Source organism: Cyprinodon variegatus, unplaced genomic scaffold (assembly GCF_000732505.1).
Source record: "Cyprinodon variegatus isolate N-32 unplaced genomic scaffold, C_variegatus-1.0 Scaffold21, whole genome shotgun sequence".
Classification (NCBI taxonomy): domain Eukaryota; kingdom Metazoa; phylum Chordata; class Actinopteri; order Cyprinodontiformes; family Cyprinodontidae; genus Cyprinodon; species Cyprinodon variegatus.
The window spans coordinates 1576923-1602733 of NW_015150474.1; the positions used below are offsets into that span (position 1 = coordinate 1576923).

General features: G+C 36.2%; 1 protein-coding gene across 3 annotated transcripts in view; it reads right to left on the reverse strand.

The window, feature by feature from the left end:
- The window catches only part of LOC107094958 (ALK tyrosine kinase receptor-like), a 506212-nt gene that overhangs the window by 91791 nt on the left and 388610 nt on the right, over positions 1 to 25811 (reverse strand). For all 3 annotated transcript variants that reach the window (XM_015390903.1, XM_015390895.1, XM_015390885.1), the window contains one exon: positions 4137 to 4268. In XM_015390903.1, the coding sequence (XP_015246389.1) occupies positions 4137 to 4268 (132 nt within the window). The remainder of the gene's footprint in view (positions 1 to 4136; positions 4269 to 25811) is intronic.

Here is a 25811-nt window from a genome sequence, read left to right on the forward strand (position 1 = left end):
ATATATATATAGAATGATAAGACATAGGTTGATCAATGTGGTTAATAGTATCATGAACGATTGGATAAAAAAAAATTTAAAATGGAAAACAGTCAAAGCTATGATAAAATAACCTAACAACAGATTGAAACAGAAATGTAACCGTTCTTCTCTCATACTGTATTTTTGGTACATGGTACCTTGGGAAAATCTTACTTTGCAAAGATACTTCCCAATTAAATAAATCCTCACACATCCCTTAAATTACAGCCTTTTCCGCTTTGAAGCAAGGCACCATTTTCAATTTGTTGCAGGGCAAATGTGTAGCTCAAAGGCAGTGGGGTGTCTGCAAAATTTAGCCAGGCTGAGATGAAGCAGAGGAAGCAGCAGCTCTCAGAGAGTGGAGGATGTGTTTGTGCATAATGAAGCGTTCGTAGGATGGTGAAGGATCATCCGCAGGGACTCGAGTTTCCTTATATGTCGGGAATCTTTGTGATTGACACCAGCTGAGCTTGTTCCTCCTGCCTCTTTCTGCTTTTTCCCATTAATGAGCCTTGGCAGAGCTTATAAAGGATTTAAATAGATCAAATCAGATGCAGATAACTGGTGGATAGATCATAGAGAATAGGGTATCAGAGAGGAGATGCTTTGTGATACGAGTGCCAGGGGGTAATCGGGATGGGTGACTGATGAAGGAGGAATGAATTACAGAGCTGCAGGTACAGATGTAGACTGTGTATTGCAAAGCAAAAGACACATCTGAAAGTATAAAGGTGGTCTAATCATTCATGCATGCATTATTGGTCCTTGATTTTAATGAAATGAGGATTAAGGTTGTTTTTCTTAAGAAGAGCTTCAGGGAGAGTTAACAGCTGGTGTTTGTGCCTAAGAATCATTTAAGCAAACCCAGGTAACAGAACCCTGACATTTCTCAGTCAACACCAAATACTTTTTCTGCTAATTTAAGATTTTTCAGTAAAATAAGTAAAATAATTTTATTTCCAATCCTATTATCTAATTATCATTCCACGCTCTACCCATCTATTCATGTCTAGATTTCTTGGAATAAAAACATGATTTATAACATTCTCTATTTTAGGTTTAATAAATATAATGCACAACCAGAAGAAAACAATATTAATTATATAGTTTAAACTAATGGGCCTTTAGATGTATGTACTTGGCGGGATGAATTATTCTCTTAATAAGACTTAAACAGCTGATGTAACTAAAGCTTTCTGCCTCTTTTTAATTCCGGACATATTCCAGACAGTTGTTTCTTTGTCAAGATGAATGGATATTCTTTGGCTTTAGCCCCTCTGGAATTCCTCAAGGACGAGTCCTTGGCCCCAATATGTTCTATGAATGTTTCCCCTGGGTTCTACCATTACTTAAAGCAACAGTGAGTACATTTTGACCTAAGTTTTAACCTAATTTGGGCTATTATTAAATACTTTTTTTGGACAATTTATAGCATACGATGCATAATGATGCTCCATGTGGGCTTGATAGGGTCGGATCCATCGCTAGCTTCACCCAGGGGCTAAACATTACACAGTGTTTAACATAATAATTTATTTTGTTTCTATTCTGATTAGATTTTTTTATTATTATTTATTATTTTTATCCCTTCCAAAAAACAAAATGATGTGAAGAATCACTGCGGGTTTTTTTTTTTTTTTTTTATAGCTTAGAAGATACAAAAACCTGTTTAGTCTCAAACCTTCTCAATGTTAAAGAAAACAGAATATAAATCTTGATGAAGTCCCTTTTCTTTACAGCTACGGTAAATCACCCGCATGCATCTGTATGTATTGCTTATGATTCAAAATTTTTCAAGACCAGGCCATCGTACTCTTATCCTTGGCCTGGCTCTATCTTTTTTCAATGTATTAGACAAAATAAAAAAAAAAAAAGGACAAAAAGAGAGTAAGAAAAGATGAGGATTTATCACCTCAGGCTGCACTCATATGTCTTGTTTGGGAGCAAATATAAATTAGAACTGTATCTTTTGTCTAAAGAGCACGATATTAGCACCTGTCTATTTAATGAAACTTTTGAATCACCAGACTTTAATAAGAAGAACTAAATACTCTCATCTGCCCTTCAAAATACACACTACAATAATAGTGATGGCGCCTTTACTTTACTTATAAAACATTTAATTATTTGATATAAGTTTATTGAATAAATGTAGATGAATCTTTCTCAATTTATAATGCTTTCAATGCTTTTTTTATTACTTTAGACATATATGGTCTTTTTCACTTCATAAACATAAAGTGTTTTTCTCTCTCTTTCCCTCATTGAAGCCTGAAAAGTGAACTTTTAGTTGATCATTTAAAAGTGGTTAAAGAGGACAGAGAAAATGATGACTCTGACCAATATGGAACATATTCTTAAACATTAGGGAACCTCGTTCAAACAAAAATATCTGAACCAAAATATGTTCTTTGAGGCATAACATCTGATTTTAATGTCACACAGACACTAAGGTATTCCTAAACAAGCATGTTGGCCCTCTCACATCTGAATGTTTTACACACATACACTTCTTACATTGAAAAAGTGATTGCACCCTTGGGTTTGCCTCTCAAGCCAATTAGCGCTAATAAATCCTATCGCAGCAGAATGGGAAGCTGTGCCTGGCTGGGATTTTCACCCTATCGTTACCCTCTTATCTCCCAGCTCCCATTTTGAGCAAACCTACGCACACACGGGAGCGGACATCATTTTAATAAGCAGCACATGGGGAAGGTGACCTGCATTGTGGGGAGAGGAATATTAATTCTGGTCACTTATTTATGGCTAAAAAAAACAGAATTAATCCAAAAATTTGCTAGATTTATTGTATTTAATGGTATGGATGAGATTTCAGAGCAATTTGCACACTAATCAGAGAGACAACCTAAAGCTTCAGAGACGGTGCTAAAAAGAGGTTCAAGTTACGCACAAGCAGACACACACAAAGAGCACTCGGCCTAGGGGACTTGTGAATGAGATGTCAGCATAGTTGGCTAGCGTTGCTCCTAAGCCCTGAGAAAAGCAGAAAACAAATGTGCAAAGATATAGAAATAACAACCGTGGAATATGTCAAGGGTGAGAAAGGCCAGCCAAGCATATCTTCGGCGCCCTTATTTTGGGCTTTTCTCCCTGTGTTTCTGTCTGCATAGTTCAGGAAGATTGTCAGTTGTTGCTGTGCAGGGTGGGACGGTTTCATTACAGGTGATTCACCACTATGCAACCTGATCAGTGGACATCAGAGAAGAAAGAGGAGGTACAGTACATACAGAAGCATCCATCCCTTGTCCAAGATTTTCCCTTTCAAAAAATATTTATGTCAACATCTATTTAAATGTTTTAGATACATCTTTTTTCTTTAATTTTAAATGTCTGCTTCACTAGAATTTGATTTATTTTGGTTTAAACAATTAAAGACTAGGTGTAGTTATCCTGCCACCAATCAGCTGTGCCCGCAAGATGTTTTGCGCAAAAAACTAAGTCTGAAGCTGCCCTACTGTATCTGTGGATATAGAAATTAAACAGTTAGATATGTACAAATATTCCTCTGTGAATCTGTGACCTTGAAAAGCACGACTTTAAATCTACTTCTGAATGACTTAAATGATCAATCAACATTTTACTACACATAATCTGTTTGAAATCCAGTGGCATGACTTTAAAGATGCCTTTATAAACAGTCATGTTGTTAAAATTTCTCAAATGTTAAGGATGTAAAAAACACCTTAATATCTTTTCCATGGCTGGCTGTTAAAACAAAGCCTGAGCAATAATAAGATTTATGAAAACGAATAAAACAGAGACTTTTTTTTTTTCCAGAGGCATTTGGAATATAAAGCTGTACTAAAAATAAATGACTCATAAAAGGTGGATTATTTAGGGAGTCTTGTAGATCGTTAAGATGAAGATACTGTAAAACTGATCTGATAAAACAGATTTGAAGTTGTAAAAGATGGAAACACTGAAACATGCTGAAGAAAAAAGCAAAGATCACTAGTTTCGAATAATGCTGTTGGAAATTTTGTCCACCTTGTAAAAACTGACAAAAACCAATGGGTAAAATGGTCAATATGGTGTTTGCATGGTCATCTGGTGGTTTCATGCTCATCATGTTATTAAATTGTCACTCTACTCACGGCAGAGGTTTCCTTCATCGTCTCTGCGTGGACAGTCTGCACTGAAGTCACAGAGTTTGTCCAGAGGGATTGCTGGGCCCTGGTAACAGTGGTACTGTCCCTCCAGGGTGATGTTTGGGCCAAGTGAGGAAGCTGGAATAAAGAGGAAGAGCAAAACTTGGTTAAGATAGAGTGTTTTCACAGTGCAGTCACGCATGAGTAAACCAACCGCTTGTAATGTAAGCACAACACACTGCAAAGCTGAGGCTTAAGTTTGTTTTCAGAACATCTCTGAGAGATTTAATGCATTAAGTTAGATAGAAAACTTAAGTCTGCAGCTCAGAGAAAGAACAACAAACAGAAAAGTTAAGTTAAGAGTGGCCAAATCAGAGTTTGTAAAAAGGTCAATATAACCTGTGACATCTGCAGACTGTGTGCGCCGTCATAAATAACCTGAGGCAGGCAGCATAAACTGTGAATACAGTACTCATCCATCAGGGGAGGGACACACGCAGTGAAAACTATGACCTAGTTGCCGTTGGCTGGCTTCACACATAGTGCAAGCTCACACGGGTACAATTGATATCACCTGTCTCAGCAGCTCAATTGTCACCAGGTGCATTTGCATATCTATGCAAATCAGAGAGCTGATATCTGGAAACTGACTGTTCACCTTCACCTTAATCACCAGAAACTGATCAGAGGAAAAAAAAACAAGAGAGTAGGGAACTACAGCATAAAGCACTGATGGAGATCTTGTTTGTTTCCATCTGTCACAAAGAAAAAAAAAGGGGAAGTGATTATTATCACAAGTGGCTGGCTGCTCTCTCTGTACTCTGCCCTTGATCTATAATATGCAGATTTGTTCTCTGGTCGGGCGAAGCTGTCGAAAGTCTGATAACAATCTCCATGCCATGGAGGCAAATGTAGAGCGATCGGTGCTAGCTGTATGAACAAGATACGCAGGAACCACATAATGAATTTCTTCCTGACATTTGTAATTAATGTAGTTTTTTACTACAGCTGAACTAGTCGTAAAACGTCATGTTTGCTAAAATCGTATTTTAAAAGTTAAAACTCAATTATCATGTTGGGAAACCCAAACCTTAACCAGCTGATGATTTAAATTGAGGCTGATGCATTTTTTGTCAGTCATCCTTCTCCATCACTGCATAGATTTTGTGCAATACAACAGTAAGAGTTATAGTAAAACAGTCCCACAGCATGATGCTGTCATTACCATACTTCACAGATGGTGCCATGTTCACACTGGATTTTTCAAACATTGCGGCCAATCAAGCGTACTATTTATCTCTTCTGAACATAAAACCTTTCTTACAAAAGCATTAAGCTCCATGTCTGCAGCTGCAAATTTTGTTGTACTTTAAAGCACAGGGTTTTTTGTTCTCTTGCACAACACCCTTAGTTTATTTTAGTTTGCAACTTTGGTTCCAGCAGCTTATAGTTTATGAGAGACTAATTTCTTGATCTTTATAGGCTGCTCCTGAACATCCTGACTGATTTCCTTTCATTTAAGGGTAATAGTTTGGGTCCAGATGCTAAAAAGTGGTGAGGTTACATATTAAGATTGGTCAAGTACGAGTACATGCATTTTATTTTATTTTTGAAGGTAGGCAAACACGAAATGGGATCATAGAAAGGGAGAAGTCATGCAGCAAAGGTCATCAGGCCAGGACGTGAAACTGTGACTACCCACTTTCAGGACCAAAGCCTCTGTTCATGGTCATGCTTAACCCCATGCAGCACCACTGTGATTGAAAATATGCACAGATGGAAAGACTCTGCACCGTCTGGAATGGTAAACAGATTGGCTTACAGTAGTTTACTTGGATCTTCATCAGGATTAAAAACTGATGGTCCGGCGAGATTGAAATGACCTAAATGTGTTTCTGTTTGAAACACATACGACAGTGAACGAGATATTTGCGTTTCCACAGTTTTACGTGCATACAGTATGACCTTTAAAATGGCAATTCTATTAAGCATAGTGTCTATGATTGTAATGAAAATCTGTTTTGCATCATATGCACTAAGTTACTGTATGTTCCTAATTTATATGCAGTATTGCTTCAATAACGCCCCATGCTATTCTCTCTGAAAAAGTACAACAGAAAATGTTTTTTGTGATTAAAAAAACATCTCTGCATAGTTTTAAATAGTATTTTATTAGGGTGTTGCACGGGTTATCGAGGGTATGTACAGCAAGCAGAAAACACAAGTGTGGAAGATACACAGTAAATATCCAATGATGTATCATAAATGGCTGCTTTGAGATCTAATAGCATCAAGATATATGGGGTGCTCGCTCAACTGCTTCAACACGGGGCACCTTCCTTAAATTACTTCTATCTGTTGATCTTCAGGATTTGTTACAGCTTAATAAAGTTTAAATTAAGCAATAGCCAAACATTAGATAGTTTACTTTTAGGCAGAAAAAATTTAGGTGGAAACTTGAAATAAATTTTGGCAACATTATCTTAAAATTACCCTAATCCCCCCCTCAGGATAAAATATACCCTTGTACAGAAAGTAGTATGTATTTACCGGCGTCTCACAGTTATGGCTCTTTCTCAGCTCAATCTAGACTCTTTTCCTTTTGTGGCGAGCGTGGCCGAGAAGCATTAGCACCCACTTGAAAAGTGACACACCCGTTGATGGATTAAAACAAGATTTTTTTATTTTTTTGGGGGGTAGAAAAACACATTAGTTGGACGCCTCCCACGCCCCACTGCTGTGCCAGGACCTCTATGGCTGCGAAAAGCTACTTTAACATGTCAGTGAATGATCCACTTCAAAATCTTTTTAAAATTAGACAGTGTAAATGACTGTGCTGATGAATACTCTATTATATAATCACATAGAAACAGCCGCATTTGACTCTTTTGGAAAACTGTGCTTAAAAAAACTGCATCAATGACATTTGAAATGGACAGAATAATATACAGCTTGATTTGAATTAGTTCAGGAGGAGCTTTGTTTTAAACGGCAAAGTGTTCAGGTAAAGATGTGGTTTTACTACAAGATCTAAGCCATGCATTGGTCCTGCACAGCAGCTTCCGCTTTGTATAAACTTGGTACAACAAACAAAACTATTCATCAAAAAAAGGAATTAGGAAAGTTACCCAGAGTGAACCAAAACCTTTGGGCATTTGATTTAAATTCATGGATTTATCTTAGTTTGATGATGGGGGAGTAGTACGTGTAAAAGGGATGATGTGGCCAACTTTAAGCTCCCTGAAGCAGGTAAATGCAGTCAGACATGGCCGCTACATTGCGTGCAGAGTGCAGTTCTTAAATCACACTTGTCAGATTGTGAAAACAAGTGGGTCAGTGGGGGATGAATTGCCTGTGGGATCAAGAGAGTTTTGTTATCTTTGTGTTCATGGGGTTGCTTTGGGCTTGGTGAGGAGGATGATGTATGAGAGCAGAGGAGCTGGAGCATCTGCTGTTCAAACAGATACACAAACAGAAGAGTGAGAGTTTGATAGAGTTACGTGTTTAAATATTCACGATTTGTAACTTTAAACAATAAAAAAACATCTTTTACAGAGTGGAAAATATTTCCAAAAGTGTTTATCTGCGCAGAGTAGCTCATAAAAAAACAGGTCTTGCACTGGGAAGCTGTATTTTTCAAAACTGTTTCTAGAAAAGGCTGAACAGGTGTTGTTGGAGTTTATTACAAACAATGATGTAATTCATGCAGATTTTATGTGACAGGGCAAAGTCATGCATAATTATGAAGTCGGAGGAAAAGGATGTTATAGATAAGAATGCAAAAAGTGTGCCATACATTTTTTTCCTGCAGATTTACAACCCTTAAATTAACTCATCATTGAACCTCAGTAGGAAAGCGGCTGTTTTATGATGGCCTCAGAGGTTTGGTAGAAAACATCAAACAAACAGCATCGTGAAGGAATGCTGCAAATAGGTTTGAGGCAAAGAAGAAGTTTAAAGGAGCGTAGAGTTCCAAAACATTATCTTCCGTTTTGGACAACTCAAATTTCTTTTGTTAGTCAAGTGTACACAAACAAGGAAGTTGACTTTGGATTGCAAAAAGACTCTAAATCTACCATGGGAAGGAGAGTTCTGTTCTGAAAAGAGGTCTTGCTATAGATATGAACGCGCTCAAATTCCACTTTTCAGCCTACATTCAGACTATCATACAAGGAAAACTAACAGTATGTTACCTTTAGACCAAATATTCCCAAGGTGAGGAAGGAGGGAGCAGCATCAAAAAGGGAAATTTAAGGAATTTAAAGAGACTCGAGACTGTGGTGAAGAGTCATCATCCAGCTGGACAATTGACGTAAACATACATTCAGAGCTACAAATGGAAGGTTTAGCTCAAAGCATGTTTTACAATTAAAAATATCAAGATCAAAGCTATGAGTGCGGCTGGCTAGTTCAATTGCTAAATCACCCCGACTCACACACAGGAATCCCTGGGTTTGACTCCCCCGCTGTGGGGGGGATGAGCTGCCAGTATGGGTCCTTAGGCAAAACCCTTCACACTTATCCTTACTTTTTAAGTCACTTTGGAAAAAAGCTAATTGCATAAACAGTAACTATCAAAATGCTTAAATAACCTAACATATATAGATGCTGTCTAAGAGCACCTTGTAAAATGTGTGCACATTTGAAAATTTTTTAGAGACTTAGACGAGAAGCTGGGAGACCAAATACTAATGCACAAAAATTTTTTTGATTCTTATTTGTCTGTCATTCTAGCTCAACATGCTAATTTTTAATTTATACCTATGTTGAAGCTTTAACAGAACCTTTCAAGGTAAAACAAAACAAACCAACAAAAACACCTTTGGATCAAACTGTTCAGAAGCAAGAAAATATTAAAGAACAGAAGTCTCTTTATACAGTTTTGGCATGCTTAGGATGTTTCTCTTGCTCCTAACACCTGATTCTAAAAGTTAAACTACCTTCTCATCTGGTCATCATTTCAGCCTGCAAAGGTCTATAATGAGCCATTCAATGATTTCAGAGCAGGATTGGGAAACTATTCCAACTGATGTATAAAGAAATGAAAAAAGTTTCTTTATTTAGGGTGCAAGCAGATCATTCATCTTAAAAAGGAAAGAATTTTCTTTTTAATTAGATGTATAATTAACTGAAAGCTTGCAGAGTGAACCTTTGAATTAAACTATTAAAATATTATCTTTTTGTTCCTGTTGACAGAAAGCTTCTATAAAAAGGAAGCAAAACCAGCACAAACACTTCACACGTATCTTTCATTATCTTTTATTTTCCGCCTCTGAGAAAATGTGATTAGCATTTTTTTATTTAGAAGTATGGCTATTTAATACGTTTTTTAAAATAAAAGTTAATTGGAGTAATATTTGGTCAAAAATTTTCTATTTTAACTTGATTTCTCATTCTTTTGTGAATCTGTGCTTAAATAAAAAAAAAACATCTAATAAAGAAACATCTGCGAATACCTACATTTGCAGTCCAGTCACACAGTGTTTGCATTTCAATTTAAGTTAAAAAAAAAACAAAGAAAAAAAAAACTTTGGATGTATATATTGTTTCATTAAATCATCTGGATCCCTCCTGCTTTGTTAGTTTGAGAGTTTCATGTCCAAATTGATCTTTGGTTGCAAAATCGAAAAATCCCGAAGATAAAGGAAGCCCATTTCTCCTGGTTGCTCCCTTCTCAGCATGCAGTGTTTGTCTAAATGTCAGGATGGACTAGAAGAGAGCCAGAGCCATCCATCACAATCTAAAGAAATGAGGTTACCACACATCTGACAACTTTCAGTATATAAAGAGTGAAAAAAAGAACCCTTATCCTGGTATTGCTGGTTCTGCAGCAGTGATATCTGGAGCTCAGGGGGAATTCTATAGTCCAGCTTTAATGTATTCTGTGTTTAGGTTGTGAGTTCATTTTAGATTTTTGTTATCTGCTCTATGGACACTGGAGACTTCTGGAGAGAAACATTTTGTTTACATTTTACAATACTTGATTTAATTTAAGTTGGACCATTTTTCAATCAAATATCATAAATTAAATGTAAACGTAAATCCCTTTATTGTCCCACAATGGGCAAATTTACTCTCTGCATTTAACCCATCCCGATCAGTGTGGGGTTAAGGGTTTTGCTCAGGAACCCAGACCGGAGGATGTGGGGATCGAACCGGGTACTTGCAACCTTCTCGGAGCACAAGCAAGCTGCTCTAATCACTAGGCAAACACTACCCTTCAATTAAAGAAAAAAAAAAAAAAACTTGAGTCTTGTTGGGTTTATGTTGCTAAAACAAACAAAAAAAGTTGTTAAAGAAACAAATTACAGATGATTGGTTTGGTTAGATGTTTTTTTTTTACCCTTAATTATTAAGCTACAGCTCAACCTGTCATGCAGGTCAAATAGAGGGTTGGTTTGATTTGCAGGAATTAATATCCCAACTTTACCATCTTGTGTACATCTAACAAAAAAATGAAGCTTAAAATTTTAATGTACAAAGATCAAATTTATAGAATTCCACTCAGTAATTCAATTCAGAATTTTTAATTAAAACTCTTTATGATATTTTCCTACTTATGTTTTCCTTTTTCATTTGGGAATTCCCCTGCTGGGTTTCCCCTCCCTGTTACAGTATCTTTTCCTTTTGACATTTATTTATTTTTTATTGCAGCCTGCTTTGTGGTTATATAGCATACACAGGCAGTGTTTCATGAGACAAGATAAAAATAAAAACCTTCACTTTCCAAGAAAAGCTTTAAAAAAAAGTCTTCTTCAGCAACATGTAAACCATGAAGCGTTCTTCAACTGTTTTTATGTAGTAAGCGTGCTGTGTTTAATGGGGATTTTTCCTCGGGAAACTATGTCAGCATGGTGCATTTAAAACATCAGTCATGCCTAGCAAATCTAATTATTCAAAGGAAAATGTAGCAAACAAGCTAATGGTGGTTTAAAAAAACTTCAGCTGTGCATCTTTTCGATTTGGTGCACCGGTTTTTAACACTAATTTTTCACAGATGATTAGTATACCTGCACATTTGTATGTAGATGTCTTGCTAGGTTGCCTTTTTTGTTGTCAACACCCCCCACTTTTAACTTTTCTATCCTTTAAAAGTAGATTTTAACTTAAAAAAATACCAGAGTTTAAATGTAAAACTCTGCACACCCCTTATTTTGCCACCTTTTCAAACAGCAGTAAATGGTAACACCCCTGAATTGTTCTTTTCTGTCTGAGTTTTAGTTTCTAACATTGCTGGAAGAATTCACTGCTAAAAGTGAATTAAAGTAAGGTGTAAGAATTATATATTAAATTGAATACTTTCACTCTAATAGATTAGGTCAGATTTTTTTCACTAGAAATAAGAAAAAACAAAACAAAATCTCCATTATCACATTTGGAGTGCAATACATATAATTATCTTCGTTAAGCACACTAAGTACTCTTTCACTTACTTATCTGTTAAAAAAGTGCAAATAAACTTAGACTTAGACCACCATTTTGTAATTTTGTATACATAGAGTGCATACAAAACAAAATTTCATTTTGTATAGCTCTCAGGACATTTCCATTTCTTAAAGTGCAGCAGTGAACAAATATAAACTTTGGGAGTATTGATATGGTCAGTTTCATGCAAAGTTTGTGACATGATTTAGAGTTCTTGCAACATTCAGCTGTCTGATGGCGGTGGGGAAGAAGCTGTTTTGAAATCTGCTGGACCTGAGGGAGCCCAGATGACACTCTCTGCAGTTCTCACTACTCTCCTCACATTCTTCAGGTCCCCAACACCATACAGTGAGAAAGCTGGTCAGAACGCTCTCCATGGTTCTGTAGAAGGTCGTGTAGAACTTATTTCAATAATTTTAGATTTTTGTAGTGTTTTAGCCCAGTTTTCTTTAAATTGAAGCTTATTCAACTTGCTGACATAACTGTCAGTTCAGCAGCCCTGTCTGTCTCCAGAATGCATTGATATCCACAGGAGATCATGGGTGAAACAATGACTCAAAAGTGCCTTTATGTGTCTACAGTCGAGATCAATACAACTCTATCACAACTTTGTCTCGTTTATGCTTACTTCCTGTCTAGTTACGAATCATTGCGGACAAGTGTCTCATTCGTCACATCGATTGAAAGTTTATCGTTCCAGATGTTTTTGGGTTCATTCAGAAAAAAATCTTACAGACCGGATTCTTTTGAGAACGAAGACACATTTTTCTTTGTAATCCACCCAAATGAGCGATACTTGTTCAGTCTTTTTGTACTTCCCCTGCTATGAAAATGAATAATTAAAAGGCCTATGGCGTTTGGGTAAGAGCCCACGACTCCTTGTTATTTCTCCTTCACAGCCTGATCCTGCAGTGAATCTGGCAAACTACACTCATGGGAAGTTTGGCAGTTGTGCTAAATATGTTGTTCTAGTGAAACACACTTATAACTGTCAGATGAAGGACTCTTACAAAAATGGATCAGAATTTTTTGCAGCTTTATGAACAGTTAACCAAATGATTTAACAAGCAGTACTTGTGTCTAACCTTTACTTTTTGATCCCACCAAAGGTGGACTAATCTTGTTGCAGATAGATACTTGATTTATCACTCTGGACACCTGAGGTGACATTAATTTTTAGAATTAAACATCATCATGTGTCCCCATAGAAGATATTTTTATTTTATTTTGTTCATGTCATACCATTCGCTTCATCACCTGAAACCAATTGAATGCAACATTAACCATTTCAAACCTTTGCATAACCCTATCGTGAACATCAGATCTGATAGATGCACATCGCTCTTTCGGCAGGTTATCAGATCATGCAAAGCAGTTTGTTTTCCCGTCTCAATAGAACTTGTTACGGTTTATTGGATGGTGCGTGCAGATTTGAATACAAACAGACTTGTTCTTGTTGCACAAAGGCTGCAAAGACACTTTTCAGAATAATAGTGGGAGGAAGTCTGGGACTGAAATTAATACAGCTTTTGTCTTCCTGCAGATGAGCAAGCATGTCAGTCAGGGCTGGAAATTCCTCCTTGTCTGAGGAGGGTTTTCAGGATGAAAAAATGCCTGCTTGCAGATCTGCTGTGCACAGAATGACAAATGGATCAAATATTTTGGAAAAATACATTTTAGCATTTTTTTTTTACAGACTTGATCGAGTCTATCACAAACTTTGAGTACAGTAGTAAGACCTCATAATTACCAGTGTGTAATCTATGTTCTCAAAGGCAGCGCTGGATACAGAAATCTCAGGTGACCAAAGCGGCAGTGGCACTGCTATCTTGGTGACCCATTAAGGGAGAAATCTTGAGCCATTCACAGAGATTTACAGCGGCTGCAGTGTTGAAGATAGATGCAGCTGTGCCTGCTGCCGGACAGTCGATGGGGCAAGACATATTTGCTCATGAATTTAATTAACTGCACACAGTCACGCTCGATTGGTGCGAGCTCTGCCCAATCACTATTACTATCTGTCATGCTCCCTGGTGGAGACAGCAACAAACCGAAGGGTGAAGGGGGTGGAGATGGGAAGGGAAAATAATGCCTTTAACATTCCCAGTGTAATGGTTTTTATGTTGCTGTCATTTACTGCTGAGAAATTACACAATTTATATTTTTTTCAAGTTTTTACATTTTAATATTTTATGGGTCCCAAGTAAATGTGTGTGTGTGTGTTTTTTGTTAAAGACTTCTTTAACTATCTTGTTATGTCTTAAAACCAGCTGTTGACCTATTCCTGTCTTTTTAGCATTTGAATCCAGTTGGGAGATTACCAGCTTTAGTCTTTATGTGAAATCCTGGAGACCAGACCTCCAGAGGAGGTAGATGGAGTTTAAATAACCCAAAGTCACTGGTAATTTTGGAAGCCTTGACATCTGCTGCTGTTGGTCCACTATCTTTTATCAATCCTAAATTCAGCAAAGCTCTTGACCTGAAGATTTTAGGAAATTTGAGATCTCAGTCCTGGAGTGTCCTGCCTATTTATCTTACCACTTTGGAAATTGCACTGCAAGAAAAGAATTTCCCGCAAGGGATTGATAAAGTGATTCTTATGCTGATGAATCTTCTGCAAACTAAATTTAGTTTTTTTTTTAGTAGACAACCAAGTTTTCCGAGTTAAAAGACAGTTAACCTTTGCGTGAAGAATCTCTTTGATTATTTAGCTTTTCGACCGAATACCTCAGTGACTTTGAAATTTTTATTTTCCTAAAATTTAGACACGAATTCTTTGATGTATCTGCTTTCTACCAACCACAAAAAAATGCTCCCATAATTAACATGATATAAATTTTAACTGCTATTCTGAAATGAAATATTAAACAATAAATCAAGCAGCTGAAACATATTTATTTTCAGATTGAAGTCAGAGAAGGCTAGGCTGTAAATCTCTTGATTCACCGCGGTCAATAAATCATTCTCTGATTTCAACAGATGGACATTTCCATCGTCCCCATAGGTTTATGTTTACTGTAGCTACACACTAATTAAGAGTGTAAAGTTTGACATAAAATGGATTAAAATGCCTCAGTGAATGCATTAGGAATTTTATGCCAATGTTCTTGGTGCAAACACTGAATCAGGTTGGATTTAAGGTTTCTGTGTCTCAATGACTGGCTTTGATTCAATGATGCTTTAGTTCTGTAATACCCTGAAAGTTTCTCCTCAGCGTCAGATTAGGGTTGATGTAGACATCTTTTTCATTTAGTGTACGGATGCTGAGAACAGTCTACTCTGTGCCCTGGGCCATTTAACATTTGTTCAGTATCTTTAAATGAAACTGCCTGTTTATTTTGTTTTGGAAAGGTGCCTGTTACAGACAACCAGTTTGAGTTGAGAGTATGCATCTTGAGGAAAAGCCTAAGGCAAGAGATTAGAGGCAGAGCATGATGATGACTAAAGCTGCCAGATAGAGCTGTATGCTGAATCTTTCTGGTAACTGATGGGCTTTTTTTTTTTTTTTTTTTTATTACAAATGACTTAGATCTTTTTTTTGCTACAAAGATTTCCAAACAAAAAATCATTTCTTAAAAATCTTCTGGAATTTTGGCAAATCAAAAAGGGAAAACTAATCATTTAGCTCAAGTTTTTACATTTAAATGAGCCTGAATGTGTATTTTCATGATTGTGACTCACAAAGCGAATGTGAGAAAATGCAGCCTTACATGCAGCCAACAAAGTCGTTCCAGTTATTGTCTTAAGAGAATCTGCTTGAAATGAAATGAAAACATAAAAGCAACCAGTCTAATATAGTTTTACACTAAGTCTAAAGACATCCCATGGTGGAAAAAGAATAACATCATTGTAAAAATTTACTGTAGGCATGCATTTAGAGGTAAAATAGGATTTAAATGAAAAGTTCCAGATGCTAAGTTGACACAACCTCAGCGTGTGAATTTATAGGTCTAAAACAGCAGGAATTATCTCCTAAAATCAGGGTAGTTTTCTAGGATCATTTTCTCCCTGTATTTCCTCTAAAGGAGGGCTGAGGCTGCACTTGCTGGATTCTGAAAAATGCTAAATTGCAGTGACAGAATCTTAAATGCTTCATTATTACAAATGACTCTGGTCAGAAGGATTCTTCTATTTAAATATTTCTATTTAAATTCTACATTGGGACTTATACCAAACTGGGACAAAGCCACTTAGAGCTGGGCTTGCTGGTGTGCTTTGGATCCTTGTCCTGCTTTAGAATCTAAGTGAGCTTTAGTTTGAGGTCTTTAAGCAGGCCTTCCAAGTTTCTATCTGAGCTTTCAGTAAGATTTCAGTGCTGCCAGAAAAATCGCTATATGAAAAAGTGATTAAACAGACAGATTAAAGACTAATTTGATACATTTTCTAATTTATTCAATGAAATCAGAACAGATTCTGTCCCCTAAATCATCTTCCCAAATACAGTAGGTTCGATACCACCCATTTCCTTTACGATCCGATACAGAGAGAAATACAGTGTGGTACAGGTGACTGTATTCTTCTTTTCAAAAACACCTAAAGGGTTTCTCAAACATACAAAATAATTTAATTGTTCCTTAATTTTTTTTTTTTTAAACTGGCTCTTCTGGACCGAGTATCCTGCATGTTAATGTGTCTCCTGGACTTAATAAACAGCTGATTAACAGCCCTCTGCAGCCCTTGGTGGCTTCTGGGGAGGAATGCAATAATCTGCTGGTGCAGAAACACATTTAAATAAAAAAAGTGATTAACAAGTTTGAAAACCATTGCTGCATAATACTGGGTGGCTCTGATAGAAAATTACTTAAAAATATTTAGTTAAATAAATGTTGTAATAATTGTTTACAGTAAATATCTGAAATCCATGTTATAAACATTAATAGAAGAATTGTAGCTATTTAGATTAATTGTACATAGAAAAATATAGATTTCACAATTTTTTATTATTAAACATCTAGTATATTTGCATATTTTTTTAAGTTCACCAAGCTGTTTTATTACATTTACTCTGTATTACTACTATATGATCAACTTTAAATTACTCATTTATTAGGAAATTTTACTTAAACTGAGCATTTCTGCCTGTGGAAAAAGCTAAATGAATGCAGGTATTTGTTGGATGCTCGTATTTTTTGCCACTGATTTTATAACCACTTTTATGAATATGAGAAACTCCATCTGCAGCAGTGCTTAGTGCCAATTAAAGCTCCACATTTTGCTGCTCTGCTCTGTACTGTACCTGCCTTCCATCTAGCAGCAACACCTGTGCTCTTCCTCCTCTCTCCTCATCATCAAATCTGGATATTTTGTGGTTTAACCTGCAGGTGTGTGACCAGGTTATCAAATTGCAACAACTTCTCACTGTTTTTTCACAAATTTCACAGGTCATGCTTTGGCTTTGTTTAGCTAAAATAACTCCCCAAAGACCTCTAATATGATCTGCTACTGTTAGGTTAAGCAGCGCATCACACTGTGCTTGGCATTACGTACTTTACTGACACATTACTTACTGATCAAGCAGAAGAAAAAGGAGTTTCCATGATATGCATGTATTTAGGGGGTTTTCTCGTTTACACACGTTACCTAAAATGACTGTTTTATTAAAAGTATCAAAATTGGAATTTAAAAATAAATTTTAGAGACTAAAGTCTTATTATCTGAGGTATCTTTATTTTAGTATTAATCCATACACTTGTTCAAGAGTGAGATAATGCAGCGTGTGAGCCTGTGTGAACTCAATACAACGCATGTCACATGATCAATGCGTGAGATTTGAGGCCTGCTTTAAAAGATGATCTCTTTCAGGACTTCTTATAGATAAAGGATTCATGGTTCCATTTCTTCTTTGTCGGATGTTTTGAAGTCTTTTGTTATCTGGATGATTCGTAGCTGGGGTCTTGGGGAGTTTTAGACCACCAGCCATTCATGGGAAGCTTCCCCACTGCTCCATGTTTTCAGCATTGAGGATGATGGTTCTCAGTGAATATTGATTCTTTAGAACCCGGATTTAGCATTTTGTCTAGACTAATAAATCTCAGAGACTGTATTCTAATTTCCTTTGATCACAGCATGCTGCCTGGCTTTTGGGAACCTTTTGAGAATGTTAATCCTGTGTGTGGCTCAAGAATTTTAAACTTCAAGACGTGACACAGCATAGGTAATTATGCCATAATCTAAACACTTTTTAAATTATTTTGAAATAATTTACTCTGACAAATACACAGAAAATGAAGAAATCATGACATTAACTGGGATAAGTATACCACTCTAAACTTACTGGGTGTAAACTGATTTTTTGCTTTAGAAGTAAACCCGCCTACAGGAAAGATTTCCAACCATATTTATGCACCACTGCTTGACACGCTGAACTTCCGTTGTGTAGTCATCCTTTTATGTCTGTTTCGCAGACTGACTGCAACATAACAATGAAATCAATTATTCTCTATGCCCCATTATGGCCTGCTGCTGTTGTGCAAGACCTCCTTTAAGTTTTAAAATCCTTTCAAATACTGAAATGATTTTATTTTAAACGCATAGTATTCTGACAGTGCCAATAAAATAAAAAACCTGGCTGACATGTTTAATTCAAGAGATTAATGAAACCACAGTTTCCTGCTGTGACTCTATTAAGGTTCCTTTCTTGGATCCATTTAAAGTCCACTTCCTTTTCTCCCTGCTTCCTCAATGCTCTGTTTGATTGATGTGCCTCAGGACAGCCTCGTTCTTCTGTTTATCTAATGGTGATGTACGGAGCTGCTGTGATGCCACAATGGAAACCTGCTGCAGCATACTGCAGTGATTAAGAAAACGTTCCAGGAGAGAGAAGGTCACTGGTTCAAACCCCCCCAGGGTTCACAGCTGCCATGTCTTAGCTTTACCTACATTTTCTCGCCTAACACGTAGGAACAAACATTTGAAAAGCTTTCCAAGGGACAAAAATTTGTAATCTCACTGCCGTGCAAAAGCCAAAGTCAAATGTGAGGTTGATAGGATCGTGCAAAAAGCCTGTCCTTCCATATGGAAGCTTCCGTTTACATCCAGGATGAAAGATATATCAAAAGGTTAAGATCATTCATGATGTTTGGTGTGTTCCAACAGTAAAGGCCTGTCAGAATGCAAGACAAAGCCACGCAAACTACTTTCAGGTGCTGCAAATTGGATTGCTTTTTGGATCAATGACTGATGATTTAATTAAAGTGTGTATGGCTTTGAAGGAAGAAGGCAGAAGCAACACCATTTGTCTCATTTTCTAAATAACTCAGTGCACCACACTAAATATGATCATCGGCATCCTTTTAGAAAGCGGGACTAAAAGATGGACACTATAAGATGACAAAAAGAGGTTTCAGAATGAAAACAGTTTAGTATGAAAGTATAGAAACTCTGGGTTAAATGTCAGGATTGTGATTACAGTAAACGTAACCTGCACAAGTTGAGCTGAAATCTGTTTGCACCATCAGCCACACCCTTTAGCAACTTGTTGCTTTAGAGTAAAGTTCAATATGCAGAGGAGGTCGTTATGGCACTATTAGCATGCCATATTTTTCTTTTTGACAGTATCTACTAACTCTGCTTTCTTTTCTTTGCTAAAGTTTTCCAAATGTATGGGATTTGGGGGACATTTCCTTCTCAAGGGACCTCAAACATCCCTGAGTCAATCTAATTCCAAACTCCATTTTCTTTTTAAAATAGTACTTTCTTTAGATTTAAGCTTGCGCTCACTGTGAATAAAATCTCTCCTCATCTCCAGTTGTGCAGACACCTGAAGGTTTTATTTCCAACCTGATCAATATCTAAAATGATAATAATCATGTTAAGTCTGACAAAAACATCTGTTCCAACTTGAGATAATTAGCTTAACAGCATGACACTGCCTCCACCATGCTTTACTGTGTGTAAAGTAAAGTGGTCGTTTGGAAATCTGCTCCACTGGACTTGGTTTCCAAGTTGAAGACATTTCGCTTTTTCAATACAAAATGTCAGGAAACGCGTAGAGTTCGAGGTTTAAATTTGGCTCATTTAGACTATTGCATACTATACAATAAAATTTGAAAAATGCCTTAAATGTTTTCCAAAAAAATATTCCTTTCAGAAACCCCAAACCCCTTAGTCAAATGTGTGGTAGACATCAGATTCTCCCTGCAACTTATTAAAGACCAACACATTTGATGAAACAATGAGTTTATATGTTATTGTTGCCCAATATTTTCTCCAATTGTTTATAACACTCAGGTAAAGAATAAGTTGATGTAAATAAATTCTTGAGCTCTATTGTAATCTCTGAAAACTCTCAAACCCCAAACTTTCGTAGAACTCCTTTTTAAACAGCTGGTCTTTATTTGAAGTCAGTTAGATTGACTTTGATCTATGGCTAGTATAAACCCGAGCAGACTGGATGTTTGATCTGAATCAAAATGAACTTCCACACACTATCACGATGGGATGAACCCACTTCTGGAACCAGGCTCAGCGACCTCACGCAGGATATAACCCTATATAAGATAGATATAAGATATATAAAAGGTCAAATTTTTTTTTTAACTGTTTATACATATTTGATATTTTACATCCAAAATAAGAAAGGGATCTTATGAGGGTTGTTCACACTTTTTAGATTTAATCTAAATCTAAAAAGTAAATTAAAACCAAATTTACCACAAAGCATTTTGTTTAACCAAAGATTCAAAATACACCAGAGTGTGGGCATAAAATTAATCATGAGCATGTTTTCTACTCTCAGCATGAATCATGCTTGCTTTGCTCTTACACAACAACAGCAGTGGCACAATTAAGAATATTTTTTTAGTCTGAAAAGGGATGAAATTAAATTTAAAAGTACTCTAATAAATACATTAAAAAGTTTGGAACTAATTATGTTTCTTGAAATCTTTTTTTTTTTAAGCATTTCAAGAATAATAACAATCAGGCGTTATTTGGCTTGGAAACTGCTTAGTTTTATAGGACTGAAGGTAATCTGAGCTCAGGTTTGTGGCAGGTGCTGGAGGGGAAAACGAGGGAGGTGTTGAAAGCCTGAGACAGTGCTGAGACGGATTAGGACTTCATTTGGGAGTGGGAGGTGTGCTGTGGGTGTTGTGCTGGGTACCCAGGTGGTGCCTAAGGAGAGTACGGCACGTCTGCGTGCCTTTTTTTCTCCGCTCGACATGGCTTATGTGCTGCTTGGCAGGAGGACACTGTGAACTCGGAGCTGAGAACAATTAGATGCTGTTCAACCATGGCTGGATTTGCATGAGCAGCGGTACCCACTGTACTCAGTGCTAATAGTGACAGAGAAGACACACACACAAAAAAAGAAATCACAGGGACTAAAACACAAGGGTTGAAAATTCTGCTGAGTAATTTTAATATAAGGAAAATCAAGGTAATTCTTAAGAAAATAATTTATGTAAAAAAAGCCTTGTTTTAATTTTTTAAATGATAGCATCTAACAAAAATGATTTAAAACTTTTGCTAAATTAATGTTCTTCTGTTGTGCACTCATGGTATGAACTGAAAATGGCAGTGCAATGGCCCTGCAGTCAGGTGCCTCTCAGAGATACTGGGAACCTTGTGGTCATTAAGTCAATAGAAAATATTTATTTAAACAAATACAAGACCTTCTGAAGAGCTGGAACTTCTAAACTGGATGAACACCAGGGAAATTACCCCCAAATAAAGCAGGAAATCTTCAATGAAAGTGCTAAAAAAAAAATGAAGGAAATTTAAAAACGGTTTGGTCGGTTAAGGTCTTTAACATAAACCAATGAATGGGAGCAAATTTGGAAAGACAGGTGTTGGAAAATTTCCCTGAAATGAACCGAAACTGATAAAATGAGCTTATTTTTTCCTATACAGCTCATGCATACTAATAATCATTAAAACCTAAAGGGACAGATCATTTTAATCACAACCTCTAACATCCAACCATAGAGTAAAGAGGTTGTGTCTAACATGGTAACACAAACATATTATGTCTAAACTCATAAAAAAAGGCTTAAGTTAGATATCCGCTTGTTACATTTCCTGATTTTTGTCCTCTATTTGATCATATCTTCCTCACAGTTTCTGCATATCTGCAAAGCTTGATATGCATAATGCAAATACAGACGTTTCTAGTTTGTTATCAGATGAATAGCTGGGGCAGTAAAGCTGCATGAAATCAAAATTTCTTCCTTGTTGCTCTGACCTGAGGTCCAAACATTGGACCGATCTTTCCTGCCTGTGTATCTTCCTCATTTATTCAAACACTGATAACCTTGCACTTTATTTGTTGTTTGTTATTCACTTGAACTGAATTGCAATAAGCAATTAATGAGCAGATAGTTTCAATCTATTTATAGATTTCCAGAGTTTTTATTTTGAAATGCTTTGTGTTTAAAAGAATCTTCAAGGGTAAATGCACTTTTGTACAAAAAAGTGCTTTGACCAGTTAATTCATTCAACAACATGGAGTAAGGAAAGGCTACAGCCATGAAGAGAAGTTCAATCAAAGTTTGGGGATTTTTAATCTAAAAAGGAATGCGGTTTCAAAGAGAAGTTTAGTCTGTGCAAAAAGAAAAGCAAAATTAAAAAATATGTTAAAATATTGAAAAATATGCAAAAAAAGGAACCACTTATTCAATAGCCATAATCATGAATTAGCTGCACTTATTTCCAGGTCAGAGAGTAAGATTCAGCTTCTAAATATGGTCATTGTAAGACCAGGAAATTACAATGGCTCAGCAGGAGCCCTCAAACACCTGTAGAAATGTCACAAAAATGCCACTTAAAGATAACCATTGACGTCAGGGCATCAGAATGCAGAGCTGAACATCTGTCCCACATCATTCAGTGTGTCTGCTTGAAAGTAAAGGTGCAAAGTTCCTTTAAATAACCTTGTTATAAAGAAAACCTTGCCAGCTGGTACGTGGTGAAGGGCATGTTCTGCCTGTGGATGTAGGGCAGCTGGCAGTAAGGAAAACACTGCATGAGAAATACGAAGGAATCAAGAAAGAAAGCAACAGAGTTGTACTAGATAAAACAGGAGAGTTATCTACACAATAAAATAACTTATTTCCAAGTTGCAATCTGTTTAAAATGACTAACTTCCAAAATCCTTAATCCAACTGAAATTCTTAATGTGTGAATGGATTAAGAAAATACTGTTACGGTAATTTTAGTTTGTCATCTACCCATTAGTGGATTTTTTTTTTTAAAAGAGGATCGCCTATTGTTGCTTCCAACAATTTAAAAATGGCTTTCGTGCAATTTCTATGCATTGAAAGTATTCTAAAATAATTCCTACAGCACATCATCACATCCCGTACCCAATGCTTCCATGTACTGGTCTTTTAGCTTGACCCATAGGCTGGTCATTGAATAATCTTTCTGGTCTTCAGCATTATGTTTTACTCAGAGCTCTTTCTGCTCATCACTGCTCTGCTTTAGAGCTGACGTTTTCAATTATATTATTGATAAAAAATAAGAACTTGATGTAGAAATCTTCTTACTTCACACTGACTATCAGGACATTTATATGTTGTTTAGAGTTGTTTATTGTGGAAAACTAAGATCAAACACTGCACTGTCATATCTGTTTTTACCAGCACTTTATCTAATTTAAAGTAATCCTCGCCTATTTTGCATAGCAAAATGGTCGCCGGCGATCGGGTGGGTTTTGAGAGGCTATAGTCCTTTACATCAATGAGAATAAATAGAGCTTAATTTGGAAGACTTTAATATAATTTTTTGTTCCTTTCTCATTTAGCACAAACACTATTAGGACCTAAGCCTAGTAGCTTTATAGAGTGTAAGGATGTAAGCTACCACTGTAGCTTTTATTTATTATTTTCAGGAAAGCTGTTGTATTGTATTTACATTATGCAGCAGTTTTTTCTAAATTGTTTTTAGGGATGTCCAATTTAATCCTTGTAATAAAGGTTCAGAATAATCTTAAAAAGCAGAATCAAAGTAAATGTAACATGTGTTCATATATCTGAAGAAATTGTATTTAAATCAAGTCTTGAAGAATCTTGTAAATTATTTTCGTTCACCCTTTTTATTGTCAATCTATATTCATTACAGTGGACCTAAACTTATTATAAAAGCATAACCCTGCCCAAAAACAATTTTTGAAAAATGCTACCAAAGTGGGCAGTGCCAAGAGGCAGTCAAGAGTGAAGGGGGCTTAAACTGTGGTGGTCAGAACAAGGGAAAGTGAATTTGAAATGACTATATAATACAAGTACCTAAAGTAAAAAAAAAGAAATATTGTACAGGACATGATCATAACACATCATGTTTAGGTTAAATGTTGGTAAACAGTTCATATTTCCATAATTTTAGTCCATTAGATGCACTGTAGTAAAGCCCAGACATGTTGAACTACTGTTTGCTGATGTGGATATTGTGGAACAGAGCTGCTGCAAATGCTGTTAGGTCATCCCACCTTCCTGTCATTTTGATGGTGATTCAGTGGATGTAGTACATTTGTAGGTTTCCTTGTTAGGCATGTTGAGGTTCCTTTTTTCTGCCAGCTCTGCCTCAGAATAATTTGTAGACGATGTCTGCATACCAAAATAACTGTGGTGTTCAGGCTTCATGAACTGCAGGACTGGTTCTCTTATATGCTGATGCCAGATATTGTAAGAACAAGCCAACCTGACGCACACATCTGTATTGTATACATCAGCTTTCATATTCTGGTTTAAAAAGGAAAAATGAGAAGTAACTTAATTAGAATAAGGGGCTTTTGACATAGTCAAAATTGCCTAAAGGTAAACTGAATAGAAACTCATATCATGATGTCTCTGTACTCGCATGTATACAAATCATTATAAAAATTTTATTCACAAAGGTTCAACAATATTGAAGGTTTTAATAACTGCTGCTACAGTGGTGCTTTAAAAAATAAGGAAGATGCTGCAGGTCCATTATTGTACGATTAGATGCTTTTAACTAATAAAATGATTAAAGCTGGAACATTTAAAAAAAAAAAAATCTGTTGAGATGAGTTTTTGTTTTAGTTTCCCTTCCAGTCAGGTTTTTGTAAAACTGTAAATGTTCAAAAATCTAAATCTGAGTTCTAAAAATGGTCAAAGATCCCCCAAAACTGCTGATTTTCTTACAACATAAAGAGTTTATCAAAAAGCAAAAATAAATAACAAATTATGTCTGAAATGTTATTACTAAAAGATATTTTCTAGCTGTAAAACTTGGTCTAATTGTGTGACATTTTGACTCGAACCTGTTGGACTTGATTGCTTTTCATGACATCATGTTCCCAGCCATGGCTAATTTAATGAAAAATCTGCGTTTAAAACAGATTTTATTGTAAGCATAAACCAAGCTATTGTACAAAAAGTACCAAAAAATAGTTTGTTTCTTTTGCATTCATGTTAATGCTAGCAGCAAATCTGAATTTTAGTGCAACATCAGCTGCAGACGGTAACCAGCTAACACTGGAATACGATAAAATATGATATTCTTCAACATTAATGTCACAGCAGTAAGCTTTTCAACGTACTGTAAGAGGCTTTGCTGAAATTAAATTTATCACTGTTATTGCTGCAGTGTTTGAACTCTAATAAAAGTTGAGTTGATCAATATATTGTGTGAAAATTCTCACTCAAAGCTGTGGTGATACAAAAAAGCATGACTATTTGAAATATGAAATGCAATAACACATAAAAATATTAAGGCCAAAAAAAATGCACGGCCATGTAAGAACAAGTTTGTAAGCATTTTGATATCCTTGTAGGGATCTTCTGAGCTCTGCTGCCAGTTTCAAGATTTAATTTGGCTCCTGATAAGAAGCCCTTGGCTGGTTATCTTTACTTCATTACTCGTTTTTATCAGAGTTCTGGAGACTCCTGCACTGTCTGGTAAACAAGTTGTCATTTTCAAATGTAGATCTACTCACTGCAGTAACTCATACCTCTACATACTCTACCTAGGCATCTACAGTTCTCAAAATGTATACATTAATTGTTTTGCATTGTTTTTATACAATTAGAATATGTTTGCATCTTTCAGGCTTTGCTTATAGGAACCTTAGGTCAACCTATGCATCCTTACAAATGCACAAATTACATGTTGAAATGGGGGCAGATATGTCGCTGGGTCGAGTTCATAGGAAATTGAATCAGTACTATTAATTCAATTCTGGGAGATTTTGAGGTTGACAGAGGAGGATATTATCTCTGCCTAGACCGTCTACGCATTTCATTGCACAACAGATCATAATGAAGTTAAAAATCACGGAAAGTAGCTGTGCGATTTCCA